We start from the raw sequence: 24,486 nt of genomic DNA, 5'->3' as shown, positions 1-24,486 counted from the left end.
GTAAAAATTTAAAAAATAAAATGTCCCCCACAAATTTCCAAACTTTCCCTAGTTGATCCATTACTATTGATAACACTGTCCTTTGATAAATCAAATACATGTGTAAAGAGGTCCATGTAGAGTTAATTCATCTACTTATGGTAAAATTGATATGCCATGGTATACTCATGCAATGAAATATTATATAACATCTAAATTAACTATATCTACAACATGGGAAGAGCTCATAAACATAATGTTTGATAATAGAAACAAGCTGCAGAAGGGTATGGGCAGTAGTCTACCATGTACATTTTTAAAACTTACAAAATAACTATATATTGTTGATGAATACATGAAATACATGGGAACAATACCAACTTCAGGACAATAGTTACCAACAAAGAAAAAATGAGGGGAAAGGGATGTAGGAGTAGCTTTACCTGTCTAGGTAACAGTTTATTTTTAAAAACAGAGAGGCCAGGAGCAGTGCTCGCACCTGTAATCCCAGCACTTTGGGAGGCCAAGGGAGTAGTATCTTGAGCCCAGGAGTTTGAGATCAGCCTGGGCAACATGGGGAGACTCCATCTCTACAAAAAATTAAAAAGTAGTCTGACATGGTGGCACACACCTGTGGTCCCGGCTACTCAGGAGGCTGAGATGAAAGGATTGCTTGAGCCTGGGAGGTCAAGGCTGCAATAAGCCATGATTGTGCCACTGCACTCCAGCCTGGGTGATAGCACAAGAACTTGTCTCAATTAATCAATCAATAAATAAAGAGAGAGAGAAAGAGGTGGGACGAGAAATAAACAAGATGAGCCTAGAACATCTTGTAGTGCTAGAAAGTAAGGAAATCCTCAAAAGAAAAACCCACTATCATGGGAGCATGTCAAAGAAACACAGAAGCCAACCAGTAGAGCTCTCAATGAGCCAAAACTGGAAAAATTTGAACAATGAAATAAAGCAGTACTGGATTATAACCTGTATAAAATAAATATCCATGAGTCCATACTGATATAAACAAATGAATGAATAAGTGAATAAATAAATGGGGGAGGGAGAGGAGGCTGCAACACCGAGTAGAGGAGGCAGGAACCAGAGCGCGAGCAGTAGCTGAGTAGGCACCATGGCTGGGATCACCACCATTGAGGCAGTTAAGGGCAATGTTCAGGTTCCACAGCAGCAGGCAGATGATGCAGAGGGCCTCCAGTGAGAAGTTGAGGGGGAAAGGTGGGCCCGGGAACAGGCTGAGGTTGAGGTGGCCTCCTTGAACTGCAGGATCCAGCTGGTTGATGAGAAGCTGGACCATGCTCAGGAGCGCCTGGCCACTGCCCTGCAAAAGCTGGAAGAAGCGGAAAAAGCTGCTGATAAGAGTGAGAGAGGTATGAAGGTTATTGAAAACCGGCCTTAAAAAATGAAGAAAAGATGGAACTCCAGGAAATCCAACTCAAAGAAGCTAAGCACATTGCAAAAGAGGCAGATAGGAAGTATAAAAAGGTGGCTCATAAGTTGGTGATCATTGAAAGAGACTTGAAACACACAGAGGAACAAGCTGAGCTGGCAGAGTCCCGCTGCCGAGAGATGGATGAGCATATCAGACGGAGGGACCAGAACCTGAAGTGTTTGAGTGCTGCTGAAGAAAAGTACTCTCAAAAAGAAGACAAATATGAGAAAGAGATCAAGATTCTTACTGATAAACTCAAGGAGGCAGAGACCTGTGCTGGGTTTGCTGAGAGATCGGTAGCCAAGCTGGAAAAGACAATTGATGACTTGGAAGATAAACTGAAATGCACCAAAGAAGAGCACCTCTGTACACAAAGGATGCTGGACCAGACTCTGCTTGACCTGAATAACACGTAGAATGCCCCAATCCCACCCTGCTGCTGCTCCTCCCTCTGACCCTGACTCTTCCTGAGGCCAGCCTGCCTGAAGCTGACCTTTAACTGAGGGCTGATCTTTAACTGGAAGGCTGCTTTCCCCTTTTGCCTCCTGCTCCTCCCCTGTGTCTTTTTTGCCAAACTGTCTCTACCAATTCCCGGAGATTCCAGCTGGGCTAGAGGCTGAGCACCTTTGGAAACAACATTTAAGGGAATGTGAGCACAATGCATAGTCTTTAAAAGCATGTGGTGATGTACACATTTTGTAATTACCGTTTTTGTTGTTTTGTAGCAACCATTTGTAAAACATTCCGAATAATTCCACAGCCCTGAAGCAGCAACCTCATCCCTTTCTCACTTTTGGAAGGTGACTTTTCAGCTTACTGCATATTGCACTCTCCACAGAGGACAGGAAAAGGTATAGGCCTGCCTTACTGAGAGCCAAACAGAGCCCAGGGAAAGACTCCACTAGGGGAAACCTCATTGCTCTGTACGAAGTACCAGCTGAACCACAAAGGTGATTCCAGGAGGAGTTAGTCAAATGACAACAACAACAACAACAACAAAGTGTGCTGTTCAAGTTCTCACTTTAAGATATCTTTGGACAATATTACTTTTTTCTTTTTTTTTTTTTTCATTAGAAGTGACCAAATTAAGATGGTAAGACCTCTGAGACCAAATTTTTGTCCCATCTCTACCCCTCCCAACTGCTTACAGAATGGATCACATGACCCTTACGTTGAGGTGACCATTTAATTGCTTTCCTGCCTCCTTGAAAGAAAGAAGATTATGTTTTTGCCACTGATTTAGCCATGTGAAGCTCATCTCATTACCCTTTTCTGGGTTTGAAGCTGCTGTCTCTAAAAGTGCCATCTCATTGTGCTTTGTATCAGTCAGTGCTTTGTATCAGTCAGTGCTGGAGAAATCTTGAACAGCTTATGTACAAAATTTTAAATTTTGTATTATTTTGAAACTTTGTTTCTTTGGGTTTGTGGCACCCTGGCCATCCCATCTGGCTGTGACAGCCTCTGCAGTCCGTGGACTGGCAGTTTAGTGATATTTTAAAGCTTGTTTCCCCATTTCCTGGTAAGGTTTCCAGGAGGTCTGTTAGATGTACGTCCTGCAGTTTACTGGCTTCAAATGTACTCTCCTTTGATGTGGTCTCTTTGGGTCCAATTGGGAGAAAGAGAAATCAATAGCGCAACTGTTTTGATACTGAATATTGACAAATGTCTTTGAAATAAAGAACCAGTCCCTCCAAAAAATAAAAAATAAATAGATGGGAAAGAAGAGACAAATCTCCCATGCAGAAGAATTCAAAATAATTGATATAGAACACTACCTTTGAGGTGGGTGAAAGAGTGAATACACAAATGGGTAATGACCAGACCACATATAAAAATAGAACTCTGACTCACAACCTGCAACAACCAGTCCAGAAAGCCAAACCACAATGCTATGGACTGAATGTTTGTGTCACCCCAAAATTCATACATTGAAGCCTAATCCCCAATGTGATAGCACCTGGAGGTGGGGTTTTTGGGAGGTAATTAGGTCATGATGATGGAGTGCTCTATAAATGAGATTAGTTCCCTCATAAGAAGACACATGCCGGGCGCGGTGGCTCACGCCTGTAATCCCAGCACTTTGGGAGGCCGAGGCGGGCGGATCACAAGGTCAGGAGATCGAGACCACAGTGAAACCCCGTCTCTATTAAAAATACAAAAAATTAGCCGGGCACGGTGGCGGGTGCCTGTAGTCCCAGCTACTCAGGAGGCTGAGGCAGGAGAATGGCGTGAACCCGAGAAGCGGAGCTTGCAGTGAGCCGAGATCGTGCCACTGCACTCCAGCCTGGGCGACAGAGCGAGACTCCGTCTCAAAAAAAAAAAAAAAAAGAAGACACATGAGAAAGCTTGCTTCCTCTCTCTCTTCCATGTGAGGACACAAGGAGAAGAAGGCCATCTGCAAACCAGGAAGCAAGACCTCCAGACACAGGATCTTCCAGCCCCTTAATCTTGCACTTCCCAGCCTCCAGAACTGTAAGTAATAAATGTTTGTTGTTGAAGCCACCAAACCCTATGGTTTATTTGTCCAGAGTAGCCTAAACTGACTAAGCACAAAACTTATATAACAATTAGCCCAACAGTCAAGACTTGACCAGTAACTAACAGCTTCTCTAATTTCTGTACCAACTTTTAAGTTAAGACTTGCTGAAGAAAGCAAAATATATACCACTAATCAGTAACACAGGATGTCCCACCCTCTCCATGTCAGCAGCCTCCAAACAGGGCCTACCTGGAACTTTCCCTTTCTTCTACAATATAGCTTTCCTTCTTTTATTGTTTTCTGTTTTGTTTTGTTTTTTGAGATGAAGTTTTGCTCTTGTTGCCCAGGCTGGAGTGCAATGGCGTGATCTCAGCTCACCGCAACCTCCACCTCCCAGGTTCAAACGATTCTCCTGCCTCAGCCTCCCGAATAGCTGGGATTACAGGCATGCACCACACACCCGGCTAATTTTGTGTTTTTAGTAGACACATGTTGGTCATGGCTGGTCTCGAACTCCTGACCTCAGGTGATCCGCCCGCCTCAGCCTCCCAAAGTGCTGGGATTATAGGCGTGAGCCACCGCGCCCAGCCACTTTCCCTTTTTTCTACAATAAAGCTTTCCTACTCCTCTAACTGCCAAACACAAGTGATGATGGCTGACTCCTTTGCTATGGGAGGCTTTGAATAGATAGCCTTTACTTGTTCTCATTTAGATGTTCCTCATTTATTTCCACAAGAGGAAATAAAGCTTCATTCCTTAAGTGTGGCCTGAGCAAAGCGAACTCCTTCCCAAGAGCACAGTATGAGGAAGTAAAGGGTAACTTTACAGTGAAGAAACCTGATCAACACTATCTCTGCCAGGGGATCAAGGTCAATATTAACAGTGACAAGTCAAGTTGATACTATGTCGTGACAAAAATGGCACTTGACCTCTGTGGTCTTCCTCCCAAAAACTCATAATCCCAGAAAATCATTAGAAGAATATCAAACAAATCTCAATTAAGCAATAGTCTAAAAAATTATCGACCGGTACTCCTCAAAATTGTAAAGGTTATCAAAAACAAGGAAAGTCTGAAAAACTGCCGCATCTAAAAGGTTCTTAAAAATAGTTTATTTGAAAAAGAGAGAGAAAGCAATATGAGCAGTTGTGGCAAAATGTTAACAAACATTAAATATGGATGATGGGTCACCCCACTATTACTGTTTCTCATATTATTCCCTGTCCCTTTCTATACAGGTAAAATATATCAGAATTTCAATTATTTTTAATCCTTCAAAATGAACTCCAATTTAACCCCAACAGATTCTAGCTTTTCTCTTTTTCACCCTCCCATCTGTCACACTGGCAGTTTTCTGAAGGGACCAAGCAGATGCCCATTCGCACATTCTCCAAGCAGCCTGGGAATTCCTACAGTTATTTCAGTAACTACCACTATGATTTGAAAGCTTTCTCTCATCCCCTTGTTTTGGTGTTTACTTCTCCTTTGTGCTCTACACATTTTACTTTGGATTAGAGTTAGTTTTGTCCCTGTTTTTCTTTCCCTGAGTGCTCAATATCTCAAGATACTGAAGACAGGGACCGTGTCTTGGTCATCATTCCATTCCTCTACCCCCGCACCAAGCACTGTGACTTGCTAGTAGTATGACTCAATGAATTTATTATTTGATTGTAAGAGAAAAGAGGTTCAACATAAAGTCCTTTTCTAAGCCAGGCATGGTGGTGCACACCTGTAGTCTAACTACTCAGAAGGTTAAGGCAGAAGGATTGCTCGAGCCCGGGAGTTCGAGTCAGCACGGGCAACATAGTAAGACCCTGTCTCAAGAAGAAGCAAAAAGAAGGAAGAAGAAGGAAGAAGGAGCAAGGGAGGGAAGGAGGGAGGGAGGGAGGGAGAGAAGGAGGGAGGGAGGGAGGGAAAGAAGGAAGGAAGGAAGGAAGGAAGGAAGGAAGGAAGGAAGGAAGGAAGGAAGGAAGGAAGGAAGGAAGGAAGAGGGGAGGGGAGAATTTGTAAAACAAAACAAAAAAGTGAATATTAGAAAAAAAAATTTAAGTCCTTTTCTGTAGTGCAACATATCAGTAAGAACAAAATCTGAGAAATGATGAATGAAATTTGGCTTTGAAATTACCAATGAGGTTTAAGAAGTTCCAGACAAATTATGAAAGCAGGTAACAGAATACAAAGAGTTAAGGAGTAAAGTTAAGAAACAGATAATATAAGCTTATTCACTTACACTAAGAGTGGAGCTCCTCATGCTGCTATCATATTTCACCCCAAAACTGAATGGGAACAGAAAATATACAGAGGACATACATGTCACTATGAAAACAAAGAACAGATGTATTTAAAAAGAACTATCAGTCTAGAAACTGACTTAAGAGAAAAAGCTGATTGAGTTAGACACCAAGAATTACCAAACAAAGTCAGTATTATAGTAGGAGCCACAACAGTAACTACAACTAAATATCTAAAATGTACTGAGCACTAGAAAGTGCCGGCACTGGTTAAGGCTTTTTTCATAGTATCTCATTTAATCCTCCCAACAGTCCTATGAGGTACCCACCATTATTGTGCTCAGTTATAAAGAAGGTAACTAGTGTTAAGATCACAGAACTGATAAATGACTGCTGACCTTTTTGCTAGAATGTGGTAAGGGCGCCATCATTTTTTATTGCAGGTCAGTAATTCAAGAATGAAAAGGCTGCACACAATTAGCAGAAAGGTCCACTGGGACTGGACCCGCTAGAGCTGTAGACCTGCCTCTGGGACGCTGACTTGCACAGGCTGCCTGACCAAATTCACTCCTTAATGTCCACAACAATAGGAACTGGTAATACAGGGAGAGGGGACAGTGGTCCTAAGCACCAGGAACCAGAAGTGAGAGTAGTGCAACTGGAGCACTCACAGGCAGAAGTGGTCATTAACGGCCACCACTGCGAGTATGTGAGCCCTACTGAACTCTGCAGAGGAATGCGGTCTTCCAGAACAGGCTCAGAATTACTACCTATTCATACCAATATATCCTTTGTCCTACACATCCAGGAGAACATTGCTTGAGAAACTCAGGTTTATATGAGTTACTTTGTAATTAGCGGGGGGGGGAGGGGGTATAGGAATGATAGAAACCCACAAATAGCAAAGTGAATCATTTGATATGTTGTGTAACATACATCAAAGGGTTGATTTCCTAACCTCCATTTTATTTCTGAAAGTAACAAGTGATACATTAATTTTTTATTGATTTGCAAATTTTACATCCTATTTTGGATAATTTGCTACATTCTGTGGTAAGTAAACTAGGACAGAGAATCACAGGCATACAACATCGTGCTGCAAGAAGCAATAGTTACTTGTTCTCCAATGCCTCTAAGAAGGGTGAAAGCAATGTGCCAGGACTACAAAGGAGCTGCTTTCAATTAAATGCAAGGTAAAAATAATGTCATTTCACAAACACAGCTGGGCTTCCTGCCTAGGAGGGTATGCTCTGCTTAAACTACTTAAAATCTCCAGTAAGTAAATTGATTTGAAAGGATTGACATTGCCTGTCTAGCTGCCACGTTTTAATCTTCTGGGTGAGTAGTCAACACGAAAAAGAGATTTCCATAAAGCCAAGTATCAATAGCAATCACTTATGAACACCATGTTTTTAATGAAATGCAATTCATTATGGGCTGGGCGCAGTGGCTCACACCTGTAATCCCAGCACTTTGGGAGGCCAAGGCAGGCAGATCACCTGAGGTCAGGAGTTCAAGATCAGCCTGGCCAACATAGTGAAACCTCGTCTCTACTAAAAAGACAAAAATTAGCCGGGTGTGATGGCGGGTGCCCATAATCCCAACTACTCGGGAGGCTGAGGCCTGAGAATCACTTCAACCTGGGAGGCAAAGATTGCAGTGAGCCAAGATCATGCCACTGCACTGCAGCCCTGGCGACAGAGTGAGACTCCTATCTTAAAAAAAAAAAAAAAGCAACATATATTATGGAAATAAATGACTGCAATAAATAAGTGTAATCCACTAAAAAAGATACTGTCTTAATGTCTACCTATTGTTGCATGTTTTGTTTTTGCAGGTGTTACAAACAGAAGAAAACATGTTAAAATGGACCTTATATTTTATTTCTAGGTCATGTTTATTTCTAGAAAGTGAGCTGGGTATGAACCAATGGCTAGGTGGGCAGGAACCAATGAACCACATTCAAGATATGATAGGGGAAAATCTCTTGCCTGTGACACTACACAACTACATTTCCCCTGCTAGATCCAACCTGCTCATCACTACATTTATAAATATCATTTAAGTTTTCTCTTTGGACTGAACAATGATAAATCTTTATTTTATCTTAGCAGCTGACAATATTTCATGCAAACTTTGAATTTAGGTTCTCTTTAGCCCCAACAGTAACGTGCTGTTTGTCTTATCTTCTCCAAATATCTTATTACTTTTCTTCATCCCATTTATTCTCATGATTAAAACTGAAAACATTCATTCAAGAGTCACAGTTCCTTTAACTGTACTTTAAGAGCTACCAGAATTGTTACACTATTTTCTATAGATAAGCAATAAAAAATACAGTGTATAAAACATTTATAGGAATACTGTTTTAAAAAATTTTTATTATACTTTAAGTTCTGGGATACACGTGCAGAACGTGCAGGTTTGTTACACAGGCATACATGTGTCCTGGTGGTTTGCTGCACCCATCAATACATCATCTAGGTTTTAAGCCTCACATTCATTAGGTATTTGTCCCAACGCTCTCCCTCCCCTTGCCCCCAATCCCCCGACAGGCTCCAGTGTGTGATGTTCCCCTCCCTGTGTCCATGGAATACTTTTATAGCCTAAACTAAGTCTGCGTATCTTTGCTCTAACTTAATTGATGTTATATTGCCATCACTTCTGTGCTTTCCCTCCAAAAACAGAATTTCCTTATTCAAATAATGTAAGAGAAAGAAAAAGTTTCTCTTAGGATAATAACTTTAATTGATTAGATTTGCTATAAGATTTTTAAGATTCCATTTCAGACTTTTAGTGAATGATAATGCATATACAATTTCCAGTTTGGGGAAAGAACGATTGGGCAGCAAATTTCTAATATTTCAAAATTGTAGTTTAGCCTCTCATGCTTCACCTCTCAAATGTAAGGGTACAATTTAAAATACTTTCCTTAAAAAGTCTTATGAAAACAGCCAAATATTATATTTCTGCAACATAAATAAGCTAAGACAAAAATTCCTCTCTAAATGATGCCAACTCTGAGCCTGAACTGAGAAAAGTATAATTTGTTTTATTTTGCTTTAAATAAAAGACATGAATGATAGAGGATAGGAATTCTACACAAACAACATAATACACACGCTCCCCAACCCAAGACCCAGGGAAAAGTGCAAACTAGATCACACTAGTTCTTATTATGTAGCACTCTACAAATCTAAACACATGTCACAGAAAGAGAATCGATTGAGTGGAGCGGGTGTAATAAATTGCAAAACACCACAAGAGCATTATTTTGTTAGCACTATTAGGAATGTTCAATAAACAGGGTCTATCAAATAAATGAAAAGACCCAATTTGTAGGGAAGTAAATTTCATTCTTATTCCCAAGACAGAGTCCAGAAACTGGAAAAGCTTAACAGAGAGAAGAACTGTAAGCATTCTACTATTATCTATCGCTAATAAAATAATACTTCAGAATGGTATTAACAACTGACCAAAACAAGACAAAACTCTAAATCTAGGTCACACAATAACTCCAGATATGAGCTGCTTACGTGTCAAAACTACTTCCTTTTTTAAGATGATTTTATACCTCAGAGTGTTTCTACTGTTTGTGGTTTTTAAATGTTAATTTTTTAAAATAATAAAACAAATAGTCCTTCCTCACTGACCTGAGAGATTCCTTTAAGGTCCTTTAACGCTCTACAACCTTGCTTAAAATTTCTGAAAGACTGATATTTAAACACAATCTTTTATTAGATGTGGAGGTCAACTTAAGAACCAAAGTCCCAGCACTTTAGGAGGCCGAGGCGGGCAGATCACAAGGTCAGGAGTTTGAGACCAGCCTGGCCAATATGGTGAAACCCCGTCTCTACTAAAAATACAAAAATTAGCCAGGTGTGGTGGTGCGCACCTGTAGTCCCAGCTACTCAGGAGGCTGAGGCAGAAAAATCGCTTGAACCCGGGAGGCAGAGGTTACAGTGAGCCAAGATCGTACCACTGCACTCCAGGTTGGGAAACAGAGTGAGACTCCGTCTCAAAAAAAAAGAAACAGAACCAAAGTTAGGGTTCTCCACAGAGTATAAGTATAACCAGTACACTTTCAGTTTGCTAAAATTCAGAAGGGGAAAAAAACGCTTTCTCAGATAAATGTTGCCTTACTTTGTTGAGAAATTCGGTAACTGCAATTAAACAGTGACACCACAGCCACAGCAACATAAAATACTGCTACAGCTAACTAACTGGGCCTGTCAGTTCCTTATTTTAGCACAGTAGGTAGTACAGGAATGCCTGCTACTTTTAAATGATGGGTAATAGTAACACATCAGCAACTGTCTTGCTCCACTGAAACAAGAAAAATGAGTTTCATTACAAGTTCTCTCTTCTGGAAAATACAAAGCCCCTTATAGATATATTTACAATAACATCTCAAATACAATAGTGATGTTGAAAGATATTATTCCACATTTACAACACTCAGTAGTGTGGTTTCAAACAATCCAATAACCCATTATCTTGCTTGGTGCAGTTTTAGAAAGAATATTCAAGGATAAAAGAGATTATATTATATAGTTTAACCTGTCATTTCACTGTGAGAGCCAAGCCTATAGAATATAGAATATAGCCTTCTGAGGAAAAAACCTACTACAATGCCTCGGATTTAAATAGTATTTTACCGTCTACAAAGCACTTTCTTATTCATTTTATAATCTCATATGAAGACTGCATTCTGGTAAAGGGACCAAGTCTATCATCAAGCTGGAAGGCAAAACTCAGTAACTATCTCAACCACATAAATATTCATAGAACGCCCAGGCTTCCAAATAGGAAGAGAGGAAGTCAACTATCCCTGTTTGCAGACGACATGATCCTATATCTACAAAACCCTAGAGTCACCTAATTAAAGAGCTTCTGCACAGTAAAACAAACTATCATCGGAGTGAACAGGCAAACTACAGAATGGGAGAAAATTTTTGCAATCTACCCATTTGACAAAGTCTAATATCCAGAATCTACAAGGAACTTAAACAAATTTACAAGAAAAAAATCAAACAGCCCCATTAAAAAGTAGGCAAAGGATATGAACAGACACTTCTCAAAAGAAGACATTTATGTGGCCAACGAACATAGAAAAATTCTCACCATCACCGATCACTACAGAAATGCAAATCAAAACCACAATGAGATACCATCTCACGCCAGTCAGAATGGTGATTATTAAAAAGTCAGGAAACCACAGATGCTAATGAGGCTGTGGAGAAATAGGAATGCCTTTGCACTGTTGGTGGGATGTAAATTAGTTCAACCTTTGTGGAAGATAGTGTGGTGATTCCTCAAGGATCTAGGACCAGAAATAATACCATTTAACCCAGCAATCCCATTACTAGGTGTATACCCAAAGAATACAAGTTGTTTTACTATAAAGACACACTTACACGTATGTTTATTGCAGCACTATTTACAATAGCAAAGACATGGAACCAACTCAAATGCCCATCAATGATAGACTAGATAAACAAAATGTGGTACACATACACCATGGAATACTATGCAGCCATAAAAAAGGAATGAGATCATCTCCTTTGCAGGGACATGGATGAAGCTGTAAGCCACCATCCTCAGCAAACTAACACAGGAACAGAAAACCAAACACTGCACGTTCTCACTCATAAGCGGGAGTTGAACAATGAGAACACATGGACACAGACAGAGGAACACCACATACCAGGAGCAGTCAGGGGGTGGGGGGTGAGGGGAGGGAGAGCATCAGGACAAACAGCTAATGCATGCAGGGGTTAAAGCCTAGATGACGGGTTGATAGGTGCAGCAAACCACCATGACACACATACACCTACGTAACAAACCTACACATTCTGCACTTGCATCCCAGAACTTAAAGTAAAATTAAAAAGAAAGAAAGAAAGAAAACTCCATAGTCTCAGCCCAAAAGCTCCTTAAGCTAATAAACAACTTGAGCAAAGTCTCAGGATATAAAATCAATGTGCAAAAATCACTAACATTCCTACACACCAACAACAGTCAGATCAAGAGCCAATTAGGAATGCAAACATATTCACAATTGCCCCTCCCCCGCCACATACACACACAAAAACGTAGGAATACAGCTAACCATGGAGGTGAAAGATCACTACACGAAGAACTACAAAACACTGCTCAAAGAGATCAGAGATGACACAAGCAAATGGAAAAACATTCCATGCTCATGGATAGGAAGACTCAATATCATTAAAATGCCCATACTGTCCAAAGCAATTTATAGATTCAATGATATTCCTATTAAACTACCATTGACATTCATCACAGAACTAGAAAAAACTGTTTCAAAATTCATATGGAACCAAAAAAGAGCACAAACAGTCAAGGCAACCCTAAGTAAAAAGAACAAAGCTGGAGGCATCATGCTACTTGCTACTCATCTTCCAACTATACTACAGGGCTACAGTAACCAAAACAGCATGATACCGGTACAAAACCAGACACATAGACCAATGGAATAGAATAAAGAACCCAGAAATAATGCTGCATACCTACAACTATCTGATCTTCGACAAATCTGACAAAACAAGCAATGGGAGAAGGATTGCCTATTCAATAAATGGTTCTGGGATATATGACTAGCCATATGCAAAAGACTGAAAGTGGACCCCTTCTTTACACCATATACAAGTTAACTCAAGATGGATTAGAGACTTCAGTGTAAAATCAAAAACTATAAAAACCCTGAAAGACAACCTACGCAATACCATTCAGGACATAGGAACGGGTAAGGATTTCATGACGAATACACCAAAAGCAACTGCAATAAAAGCAAAAATTGACAAATAAAATCTAAATTAAAGAGCCTCTGCACAGCAACAGAAACTATCAACAGAGTGAACAGACAACCTACAGAACGGAGACAATTTTTGGAAACTACGCATCTGACAAAGGTCTAATATCCAGCATCAATAAGGAACTTAAAACAAATGTACAAGTACCTCATAGTATCTGTATGAATGGAGTTCAGGGTTCTACTAATGTGGAAAAAAATTGTCTGTGAGCAACGATATAGTAGTACAAGAAAGATTTGGTTGGGAAATTTTTCAGAATAATATTGGCAGGCAAAATGAAACTTAACAGACAGAATAGTAACTCAAAGCGATTAGAAATACTTCAGCACAACTTTATGTGTTTGCTGTGGCTCACACCTACAATTCCAGCACTTTGGGAGGCCAAGGGGGGCAGATCACCAGAGGCCAGAAGTTTGAGACCAGTCTGGATAAGATGGCGAACCCTGTCTCTACAAAAAATACAAAAATTAGCTGGGCATGATGGCGTGCACCTGTAATCCCAGTTACTTGGGAGGGTGAGGCATTAGAATCACTTAAACCCGGGAGGCGGAGGTTGCAGTCAGCTGAGATCTCGTCCCTGCACTCCAGCCTGGGTGACACAGCGAGATTCTGTCTTTTAAAAAAAAAAAAAAAGAATCCCAGCATATTTGGAGGGTGGTGATGTAGAAAAAGAGAGGTGAAAGCTCAGATTTGAGGGGTAAGAAAGAGTCATAAGCATCAGACTTTGTAAGTGAAGGTAATATACTTAGATTGTATTTTCAGTGCAATGGAAGCCACTGCAGGAAGTCATATGAAATCTGGACTTGTATTCACTAAGAATTAAGAGTCCAAACTGTAAAAAACATGTATACTCATTAAGTCCATGTATTTTCTTGATAATATGCTTTGCACTCGATTAATTCATCGTAAGACACAGAATCCCAGAGCTAGAAGGAAACTTAATGAATGTAAAACCATTATTTTACATATACAAAAACTCAAGGCCAGAGAAACATGCATCATTCGGATTGCTTTATTAATGGCTGAGAAAAATATCTCCAAAAATAATTAAGGGCAACTAAGATGTCTGGGATACCTTCTAAACTCAAAGCTGACATTAATCAAAAAATTGCCCTTTTATATATTCATAAACTGAACCACCATGCTTTCGATGCACATGACCCATCATAGAACACAGAAGATTTTGTAACAGTCTCTGACCACAATCTAAAGCTGCAAACTTAGATGGGACACATACTCAGCAATGCATTTGATCAACTGTACTGTCCCAATCCCAGCTCACTAAATACACCATAACTTCGATATTCATTCATCCAGTGAATAAGGATCTACTCTGTACAAGGACTTACACTGGAAGATGAAGAACTAGAATCTAGAAGAAGTGATAAAACACACATACACAAAAAAGATGCATATATACACAAACACTGACCCACATATATTACACACATATACCATAATTCACGTAAGGTAAAGTAACTGCAGACATGGCATAAACAGCAAAATAACTAGAATTAGAACTGAAGCTTCAAGATGTGACTGAATTGTTGTAATTCCTTGTAAAACTTGAACAGATAAAGAGCTGTTTCTTTTGATGAGCAAAGAAAAGTGTTTTGAGATGGAATCTACTCCCGGTGAAGATGCTGTGAACATTGCTGAAATGACAACAAAGGATTTAGAATATTACATAAACTTCATTGACGAAGCAGTGGCAGGGTGGCAAAATTGACTCCAATTCTGAAAGTTCTATTGTGGGTAAAATGCTATCAAACGGCATCACATGATACAGAGAAATCTGTCTCTGGAAAGGAAAGCCAATCCATGCGGCAAACTTCATGGCTGTCTTATTTGAAGAAACTGCCACAGCTACCCCACCCTTTAGCAACCACCACCCTGATTGATCAGCAGCCATAAACATCAAGACTCTCTACCAGCAAAAAGATTATGACTTCCTGAGGCTCAGATAGCACTTTTTTTTTTTTTTAGCAAGAAAGTATTTTTAAATTAAGGTCTAAACATTAGTCTTTTAGATATAATGCTACTGCACTCTTAATAGAATACAATAGAGTGTAACTATAACTTTTATATGCACTAGGAAACCAAAAATTTCATGGGACTCACTTCATTGCGGTGGCCTGGAACCAAACTCGCAGTATCTCCAAAGTAAGCCTGTCTTTTCTGCAGCTGAAAGGATCAGAAGGCAGCATGCCAGCTGGTCCTTGACGGACTGGTGGGATTTACAGATAGGGAAGAACATTTTAGACAACAGGCACAACGGGGGCAAAAGACCTATGTAAACCGCAACCAGACCCTCTAGAAGGAAAATCCAATTTTATGTAAATTTTAAGTAAATTAAAATCTAAATGTTAAGTACATTTAGAGCAAAAATTCTCAACATGAAAAAATGCCAAAGCTGAGCTGCAGCCTAAGTTATATACCATGTCAACAATGTAAGAGTTTTACATCTGTATTTATGAGCTTAATTAACACAGAAAAATGTCTTCTAAATAACTTGACGAGGCACGGTGGCTCACACCTGCAATCCCAGAACTCTGGGAGGTGGACGCAGGACTTCTTGAGCCCAGGAGTTCAAGAACATAGGGGACCCTGTCTCTACAAAAAAAAAAAAAAATTAGCCATGCATTTTGGTGTGCACCTGTAGTCTCAGCTACTAAGAGTGAAGTGGCAGGCTGAGACAGGAGGATTGCTTGACCCTGGAAGTTGAGGCTGCAGTGAGCTGTGATTGCACCACTGCACTCCAGCCTGGGTGACAGAGTGAAACCTTGTCTCAAAAGTAAGTAAATAAATAACTTTAAGCCTAGGTCAGGCTATTACATTTGTTTTCCAAAAAGAATGAAAACGGATTTCAAAGAGATTTGAAAACTTGCTTTTCAGCAAATAGAGAAAGAATTGGAAAATCACTTATGAAAAAATGGCAAAGTTGTCCGTTTTAGGAAAAGGTGTTTAAATTCAGCAGCAAAAAACTTTATAACATAGGGTAGATGAGAAAGTGCCATCAACATCACTGTTTAAAGTAAGTTATGGTGCTACTTTTTAAGACTCACCTATTTTAATAATATCCTGCATGACCGCTCCAATCTACAATTAATTTTCTGCCCTTTGGAAAAGTATTGCTTTATGATATTAATTCTCTTGAAAACTGACAAGTAATATTATTCAGGGTCTTTTAAAAACGTTGTTAAAAGTTCATTCTATTTTCAGTAAATCATAAAACTATTTTAATACTCTTATATCCAAATCAAGAGCAGAGCCTCAAAAATCAGTTAGCAGCTGGGCATGGTGGCACACACCTGTAGTACTAGCTACTAGGGAGGCTGAGGTGGGATGATCCCTTAAGCCCAGGAGTTCAAGCCCAACCTAGGTAACATACTAAGACTCCCTTAAAAAACAAACAAACAAAAACAAAAACCTATTATCAAAGCTAACCATTATGTACTATTCCTATTATGTTCATTTCTCCCCTTTCTTTTTTAAAATTCATTTTCATTACAAGATGTGGTGGCCTATGTGAATGTTTCTCTGTATGGTCTAAGAGAATACTGTGGAATTCTTTGAACTATATCCCTACCCTAAATGGCACTGGCTCAATGCAACGAAGATCACACAAGCCAAGCTGGTGGGAGTAGGGAAGTAGTATACCTCAAAAATAGCATTCAAAGCATTTTTACTTGGAAAACTACACGATGTAAGAGCTAAAAACAGCACGGTTGTTCATCAAAGTCCTTTTCTTTTATTATTTTAAATTAAATTCCACATGATTCACAGTTCTCTGGATCTGACCTGCACTTTCACAGCTTTGTGCCTTTGTTTGGGAGGTCCACCTCCGAGTCCTCAATCATGGAATTCTCCTCATCCTCTTAGGCTCAATTCAAGGGAAGCTCTCACAGTCTTGCCCAGCCCAATCTTGCATATGCCAAGCTGTATTCTTGTTGTAAACTCCTTATTTACCCTGGGTTTTACAAACTTGTTCATCTTTCTTATAGCACCTGTTATAGTACATTAGGAGGCATCTAAATTAAAAAAAAAAAAATCGAGTTAAGCTCATTTACCATAAAATATGATCAAATGAGGATTAAAATTGTCACAGATGGTCAAGATATTGAGAAGATACTGAGCAGATATCCAAGAACGACTCCAGAATACTTTTACCAGATTCCTTACCCCTACAGGTGCACAGCTGGGCCTTTGGACGCCCTGGCTCCTGGCTGCCTGATTGTGATGGTGTCCTTGGCTTCCTTGAGGAGGGAGGGAGGCCTGCACCATCTGCAACTCCCTAAAAGCAGCTCCAGATTCAGTAACCTCTCCAGGAACACACTTGCCTTCATCACAGGAAGAGTAAGCACCACAGGGCTGAAGAACAGCCAAATTAGTCCCATTAGAACTCTTTTAGACCTCCCTGCAAGGACAAGTTAGACCAGGCTAGCTCCTGCCTCCCCTCTCAGGGGTGCTGGCTAATGACTTCTTTCTCCCTAGGCCTTCCTTGCCAATAACTTCAGTACAGAAACTTTTTCCCAAAGGGGAGGGGAATTGGCAAGGAAAGGAGGGAATTAAGTTGACAACAACCTTTTGGCAGTTTTCCTACTATAACTTCTCAGTTACTTAAAAGGGAAGAAAATAGGCCTGTGATGTCTGCAACTGTCTTTTGGAAAACCTAAAGTGTTCTGGGGTGGTTTGTTGCTGTAATTTCATGTCTCAAAATTAATGCCAAAGTCCTCCTCCCACCCCAGATCCTGCTACATTCTCATAAAAACAGCAAAGAGGTGAGTGCTCCCTGTGTGCTTCCCCTTTTATCTTCCTTTATGACTGAAATGAGCATGAAACAAAACTGAAAAGTCCAGCATCACCAGGTCTTCTATCATGTGTCCAGCAAGGTACAGCCTGGATGGCACGTTCATCTTCATATTTTCTCTCTTAGAACTGTCCCTACACAAATTAACAAAGGCATCTCTGAGAAATGCTAGATTTAAATTGCTAGGAGAAGACCTAACAATGACCTTCCTTAACAAGTACACATTTTCCCAGTAGGTATTTTGCTTCTTGCCTGATCTGCACAGAGCACTGGATGTGACACTTACACATAGATACATGGATAATTATTTAACCTAACTGATGAAAATGTGATATACAAATGCATATTATGAAATAAAATTTTAAGTGTGTAATAAGGAGAAACACTAATATTTTTTAAACTAGTGTGTTTGAAACTTAATCCGAAGTGCAAAAGTGTTGAAAAGTGGGACCTGTGAGTGGTAACAAGGTCATGAGGGCTCTGCCTTCAAGAATGAATTTTGTTATTGAAGGAGTAGGTTTGTTATAAAAGTGAAATTGGGCCCCCTCTTGTTTTCTCATGTTCTCTTGCCCTTCCACCTTCCACCAAGGGATGACACCTCCCCAGATGCCAGTCCCTTGATCTCAGACTTCCCTGACTCCTGAACGACAAGAAATGAAATCTATTCTTTAAAAATTACCCAATCTGTGGTATTGTTACAGCAGCACAAAACAGACTGAGACTGTTACCAACAAATACATAATTCCTTTACAACATATATTCAAACAACTTCTTAAAGGTATAGAACTTTGAGACCAGAAGGGATCCTGGGGAAGTATTTGTTTAAAGCGAAGAAGACAATATTGTGACAAGCAGCCATCCAAAAAGATGAAAAGCCAGAAAGCCATGGTCTTTCCGATGACAGATTCCAAAGGGCTGAGCAGCACCTATTCAAATAGTGAGACAATTCTAGAGTGCTGAATCCTATCCGCCTCCCAGGGACACTATCCCGAAGGATATTACAAAACAAATGTAAATATGAACGTGAGTTCAAGTTAGTAATCAAAATACTTTAGTATCTGAAAGGTACAAGTTTCCTAACAAAAGGAGTACATTCTCTCAAGCGTTTTAAAAAGCGTTTTAATGCAGCTAAACACCTGAGGAAAATGCATTTCCAGATCTGCACTCCCAGAGTATGGAGATTAACAACGGAAAAAATATATGTGTACATATGTATCTATATTCAGGACTGTAAGAATTTCCCAGTATTCTGAAATTGAAATTTAAAACAAAAACAAAAACAAAAACACTCTACCTCGAAATTTCCAGATTTCAAGGATTGTAACCCTTAGCTCAAAATATACTTTGTGTTTCGGAACTCTCTGTAGTGTTAGGGCTCGTGTGTTTTCTTTGCGGGTTTTTAACGTCTCAGTGGGCTGGCTCCAAGTTTGTTAAATTCCTGTTCTAATTACCTCCTGCATTTACCACCGACCAAGGATGGGAGGCACGCGGCACTTGCTTAGCATATGTAGCTTTACAGGGAAAGGAGACCAGCAAAGATCACTGAAAACTGCAACAGAAACCCTCAGAAATTCCAGCTTTCCCCTCTTCCCTCCGGTCCCTTCGACAATCCATTTGGTGACCTGACACGTCATCCATACACTGCCAAGAGTGCCTTCGGGAACCCCTCTCCCCACTACCCAACCAGAGAGACAGCCCCACGCTCGGGGAGGCGCAACTCCGGGCCGCGGAGGGCGCCGCCCGGACAGCCTGGCTGGGTCAGGAGGCTTCGCCGCTGAGCACCCAACGGCAGCCGCCCTGGGGCCTCCGCGGCCGGGCGGGAGGGCGCCTCCCCGACTACACTTCGGCCGCTCGGCACCCACAGCCGGGAGGCCGTGAGGAAGGACTCGGTCTAACTCCGGGGAACCCTCGGAGTTCCGGCGCAGACACCCGAGGGGGTATCCCGGGAACTCCCTCGCCCGCGACATCCGTCCTTCTTCGTCTCCCGACCACCAGCGACGCGGCAGGGCGGCTGCCAGGCGGGCCCGCCTTGCGGTCTGCGCGCGTCGCAGCTTTTCCTCCGCGGGGCAGTGAAGGCCGCCGGCCGCCCCCGCGCCCGCAGCCACCCGGCCCAGCCGCCTAAGCCGCCGCGTTGCTGGCGGGTGGCCGCGGGAGTCCGGTGCGCGGGCCTCGGCGCGTCCCCGAGCGCGCGCCCAGCCGACCGCGGCCCCGCGCGAGTTACACTAACTTTCCGGGGCGGGGGAGGGGTGGGCGCCGCGGGCCCGGCTCCCGGGCCTTACCTGTGCTCAAATTGTCGTTGATTTTCAAAGGCACCCGCAGGACGTAGACCAGGAATAGCACGATGAAGAACCACACGGTCCACAGATACGTCCAAGACCAAACTATGCAGGACTTGAGCTGCTCCAGAAAGCCCGTGGCCGCTTCAGCCATGTTTCAGCGCTGCTCTCTGCTGCCGCGGCTCTCGGTGTCTGCCGGGATGATTCACCGGCCCGGAGGCGCAGCTCGCGCCGCCGCCGCCGCCGCCGCCGCGGCCCGGGCGCCCCCGGAGCCCGCCCGCCGCCGGGGACGCGGGAGCGGCGGGAAATCGCGCGGGCCGCGGGCGCGCCGGCTTTTCCTTCTCCAGCCTTATTGCTAACAAGTGGCTTTCGTGGAGCGATCACGTGGCCCCTGCCCCCTCGCGTTCTGGGTCCATTTATATTTATTATGCTAATATTTAGAAAGACAAGGCCAAGTGGCGCGTCGAAGGAAACTCCTCAGGCAGTTACAACCTGCATAAGTTGAACGTTTATCACACGCCAGGCACTGCTCCACGCTCCGTACAATCTCATTTAACCCCTGCAGCAATCCCCACTACGATCCTCTTTCTATAGGTAGGGAAACTGAGGCTCACAGCAGCTGCGTAGTTTACCTTAAGGTGGAACCAAAATTCAATTGCAGTGGTGTATTCTGGGGCCCGAGGTCTTAAACCCTACACTCTGCTCCCTCATCAGGATTCAGGCTCAGGGAATGAATAAACCCGGGACAGCTAGGAGAAGGGAGGAGGTGCGCTCCTGTCGCCGGCTAGCAGGCCTGAAGATAAATCACTCTATTCAGCAAGATTTGGGTGGCAGATGCTATTTACCTTTGTTCTAATTCTTTGAAGCAGCGCAGCGATTTTCCAGAGATATCTTGACAAGATGAATGTTTATCCTCCAGGTTTTTTGGTGATCAGAGGTCAAACTATTCTCAGCCTGTTTTTAACATAAACAATTCTCTGGGATAATTTTGACTGTGAAACGGCTACCTTTAACAAAAAGTCCATTTTAAAGATTTTTTTGTTTTGTTTTGTCTGTGCTGAATAAAATGTTTATTTTATTATAAAATGTTTTCTCAGCTGAAATTTTCAAGTCTGTTTCTGTCCATAAGTGATTTGACTTTCTATGTATTCGATGGTAATGAGGCAATTGCAGGTTTTCCAGTCTACAGCTATTTTTTAAATTCTGAGCATAAAGAATATTTTATTATAAATTGTTTTTGCTTACTTGTATAATAGTTTCCTCCATAATTAAATAAGCTCCTTTAACTTTTCACATATAGGGCCTATTATGGCATACATAATGGATGGAATTACTCTTAAATTTTTACTAATTCCAGCCTCTCTCTGCTACTGTTTCTTCCTCACATTTTATCTACTACAGTGAGATCCAGGCCAGGATAAGTGAAATTGGCACACATAGACTTTCTTTATAGTTATTTATGGCAGCACATGACCAAATGATTTTTGTGTCTAACACTGATACATGGAATCTCAGTAAAATAAAACAATATTGTCACCAGTAGAGGATCGTGACTGCAAGTTGTCCAGGTTCTCGGCGTTTTGAACAAAGAATTGAACAAAACACCCAGCGAAGCAACAAAAGAACGAAAGCAGGGATTTATTAAAAACGACAGTACACTCCACATTACGGGAGCGGGCGGGGGAGCGGGCGGAGGAGTGGCTCAAGGGCCCGGATACAGAATCCTCTTGGGTCCAAATACCCCCAAGAAGTTTCCCATTGGCAACTTCATGCTCACCTCAGGTAAATGAAGTGGTAGCCCGCAATCAGTCTGATTGGTTGCAGAAAGCAGCCAACCAGAGGCTGAAATGAAGATATAAAGGTAACACTCCTGTGCAAACATCTGATTGGTTACAAAAAGCAACCAATCAGAGGTTGGGATGAAGTTACAAAGTTATACTTCTAGGCAAACGAAGACTCGCCCACAGTCTGATTAGTTGTGAACAACAACCATTCAGAGGCTGGAGTGAAGTTACAAAGTTGCAAATGAAGACTGGACCTGCAATCAGTCCGATCTGTTGCAGACAGCCAATTTCCCATCTGCTAGGCCGAAAAGGTCAAAGGTAGCCTCTGGTGCTTTCGTTACTTACGCGTGGAAAGTTAAGGTTTTCCTTTCAATTTAGTTCAAGGAAGTCCTTAGTTTCCCTGCCTCCAGACCCTGTTCTCCTGCCTCAACATGAGTATATGAACCACCTATTTTATGTGATGATTAAATAACCCACCAGATTCTCAGCGAGTCACTAAATTAGGATATTGACTACTTAATTTAAATGAACATCCAGAGGCCTGGCTTTTTGCTGTCAATGAACTTCAATGAATGGACATGAATATGACTCTGCTGAGTCACAGTCTTCTAATTCTCTACTAGGCGCTCCTGGGAAGTCAGCCCTATATTACTCATCATTGCCTCTCCTGGTGTGCATCCTGGCATGTGGTGGGGACTGTACACATGTCTTTGTGCTTCAAAACAGAAGTAAGCATAATCTCTTGCAAACTGTGGCTGCTTCAGTATAGCTGGAGTGAAGGCTCTGCAGAGTGGTGTGGCTAGAGACAAAGCTAAAGATACAGGCCTGAGTCTGATTCTGAAGGGCCTAGTAGAAACCCTAAGGTGCTCATAGCTATGGGGCAGGGCATTGCACACACCAATCCAAATGACCAACTCAGAGATTTATTTAAGTGGAGATTTAAGAAACATTAAGGAAGTAGATGACTCATGCCTGTAATCCCAAAACTTTGGGAGGCCGAGGTGGGAGAATCACTTGAGTCTAGGAGTTTGAGAACAGCACAGTCAACATAGGGAGACCTTGTCTGTACAAAAATTTTTTTAAATTAGCTGGGTGTGGTGGTGTGCACCTGTAGTACCAGCTACTCAGGAGGCTGAGGTTGGAGGATCACTAGAGCCTGAGAGGTTGAGGCTTTAGTGAGCTGTGATTGTGCCAGTCACTCCAGGGTGAGACCTTGTCGAGAGAGACAAAGCGAGAGGAAGGGAGGGAGGGAGGGAGGGAGGAAGGAAGGAAGGAAAGGGGGAAGGGAAGGGGAGAGAAAGGAAGGAAGGATGAGAAAGAAAAAGAAAGAAAGAAAGAGAGAGAGAGAGAGAGAGAGAGAAAGAAAGAAAGAAAGAGAAAGAAAGAAAAGAAAAAGAGAAAAGAAAGAGAGAAAGAAAGAAAAAGGAAAGAAAGGAAGAAAGAAAAGGAAAATGGGAAGGGAAGGGGCGAGAAAGGAAGGATAAAGAAAGAGAGAGAAAGAAAAAGGAAGGCAAAAAAAAAAAAAAGAAAGAAAAAGGAAGGCAGAAAGAGAAAGAGGGGGAGAGGGAGGGAGGGAAAGAGGGAGGGAGGGGGGAAAAGGGGAAGAAGGGAAGAGAGAGACAAGCAGAGAGAAAAAAATAAAGGGAAGGAAGGAGAGAAGGAAGGAAGAAAAGGAAACAAGGAAGGAAGGGAGGGAGAGAGAGAGAGAGGGAGGGGAGGCAGAAGTGACAGGTCTTGGTGACTGATAAGACAGGCAGGGCAGGCCTGGCGCGACGACTCACGCCTGTAATCCCAGCCCTTTGGGAGGCCAAGGCAGGCGGATCACTTGAGGTCAGGAGTTTGAGACCAGCCTGGCCAATATGGTGAAACCCTGTCTCTACTAAAAATACAAAACTCAGCCAGGCGTGGTGGCACACACCTGTAGTCCCAGCTACTCGGGAGGCTGGGGTAGGAGAACCGCTTGAACCTAGGAGGCAGAGGTTGCAGTGAGTCGATATCGCGCCATTGCACTCCAGCTTGGGTGTGGCAGTGAGACTCTACCTCAAAAAAAAAAGAGGCAGAGCAAAGATAAAGGGGGGGGCTCTTGAGTGGGACTGTTAATGAAATAATGACACCCCAGATATACCTAACTACCTCTTGACAACCTCCCAATGGAATGGCACATAGCCACCAAGCTCATCACATGCAGAATGGAATGCATTACCTCTTCACCCTCACCTGTTCCTTTTAGAGTTCCATCAAGGAATGGGCACCATCGTTCCAGTTCCCTAATTCAGAAATCTGAGCATCATGTACCTCCTTTCCTCTCTACATTCAACTGTGCATTAAGACTCAGACCACCACTTCTCTCAGCCTTTGGTGATAGCCTGATCATTATTCATGGAGAACAAGGCAGTGGGCTCCCTGCCTCTAGTTGCACCACGGCCAGCACTACCACTGCCTCCTACCATCCACTTTCCACACTTCTCTACCAGTTACCTTTTAAAGCACAAATCTGATAACTCGCTCCTTGCTTAAAATTATTTAAGGCCCCACCCCTACTGCACTCCTACTTTTATCCCAGTGTCTAACTAAAGGATGAAATTTAGATGGTATCCAGGCCTTCTGCAAGGGCACTTCTGCCTACCTTCATAGCACCAGCATTTTGGCAAA

The 24,486-nt window shown here is 42.1% G+C and overlaps 1 protein-coding gene and 1 pseudogene across 6 annotated transcripts in view; one reads left to right on the top strand and one right to left on the bottom strand.

The window, feature by feature from the left end:
* ST7 (suppression of tumorigenicity 7) overlaps positions 1-21,275 on the bottom strand; it is a 284,304-nt gene extending 263,029 nt beyond the window's left edge. For all 6 annotated transcript variants that reach the window (XM_025379148.1, XM_025379149.1, XM_025379151.1 and 3 more), the window contains exon 1: positions 20,054-21,275. In XM_025379148.1, the coding sequence (XP_025234933.1) occupies positions 20,054-20,204 (151 nt within the window). In that variant the 5' untranslated portion in view covers positions 20,205-21,275. The remainder of the gene's footprint in view (positions 1-20,053) is intronic.
* Positions 1,106-1,839, top strand: LOC112620554 (annotated as a pseudogene).
* Positions 21,276-24,486: the final 3,211 nt, after the last annotated feature.

Source organism: Theropithecus gelada, chromosome 3 (assembly GCF_003255815.1).
Source record: "Theropithecus gelada isolate Dixy chromosome 3, Tgel_1.0, whole genome shotgun sequence".
Lineage (NCBI taxonomy): Eukaryota > Metazoa > Chordata > Mammalia > Primates > Cercopithecidae > Theropithecus > Theropithecus gelada.
This window is presented reverse-complemented; position numbering and strand designations above follow the sequence as displayed.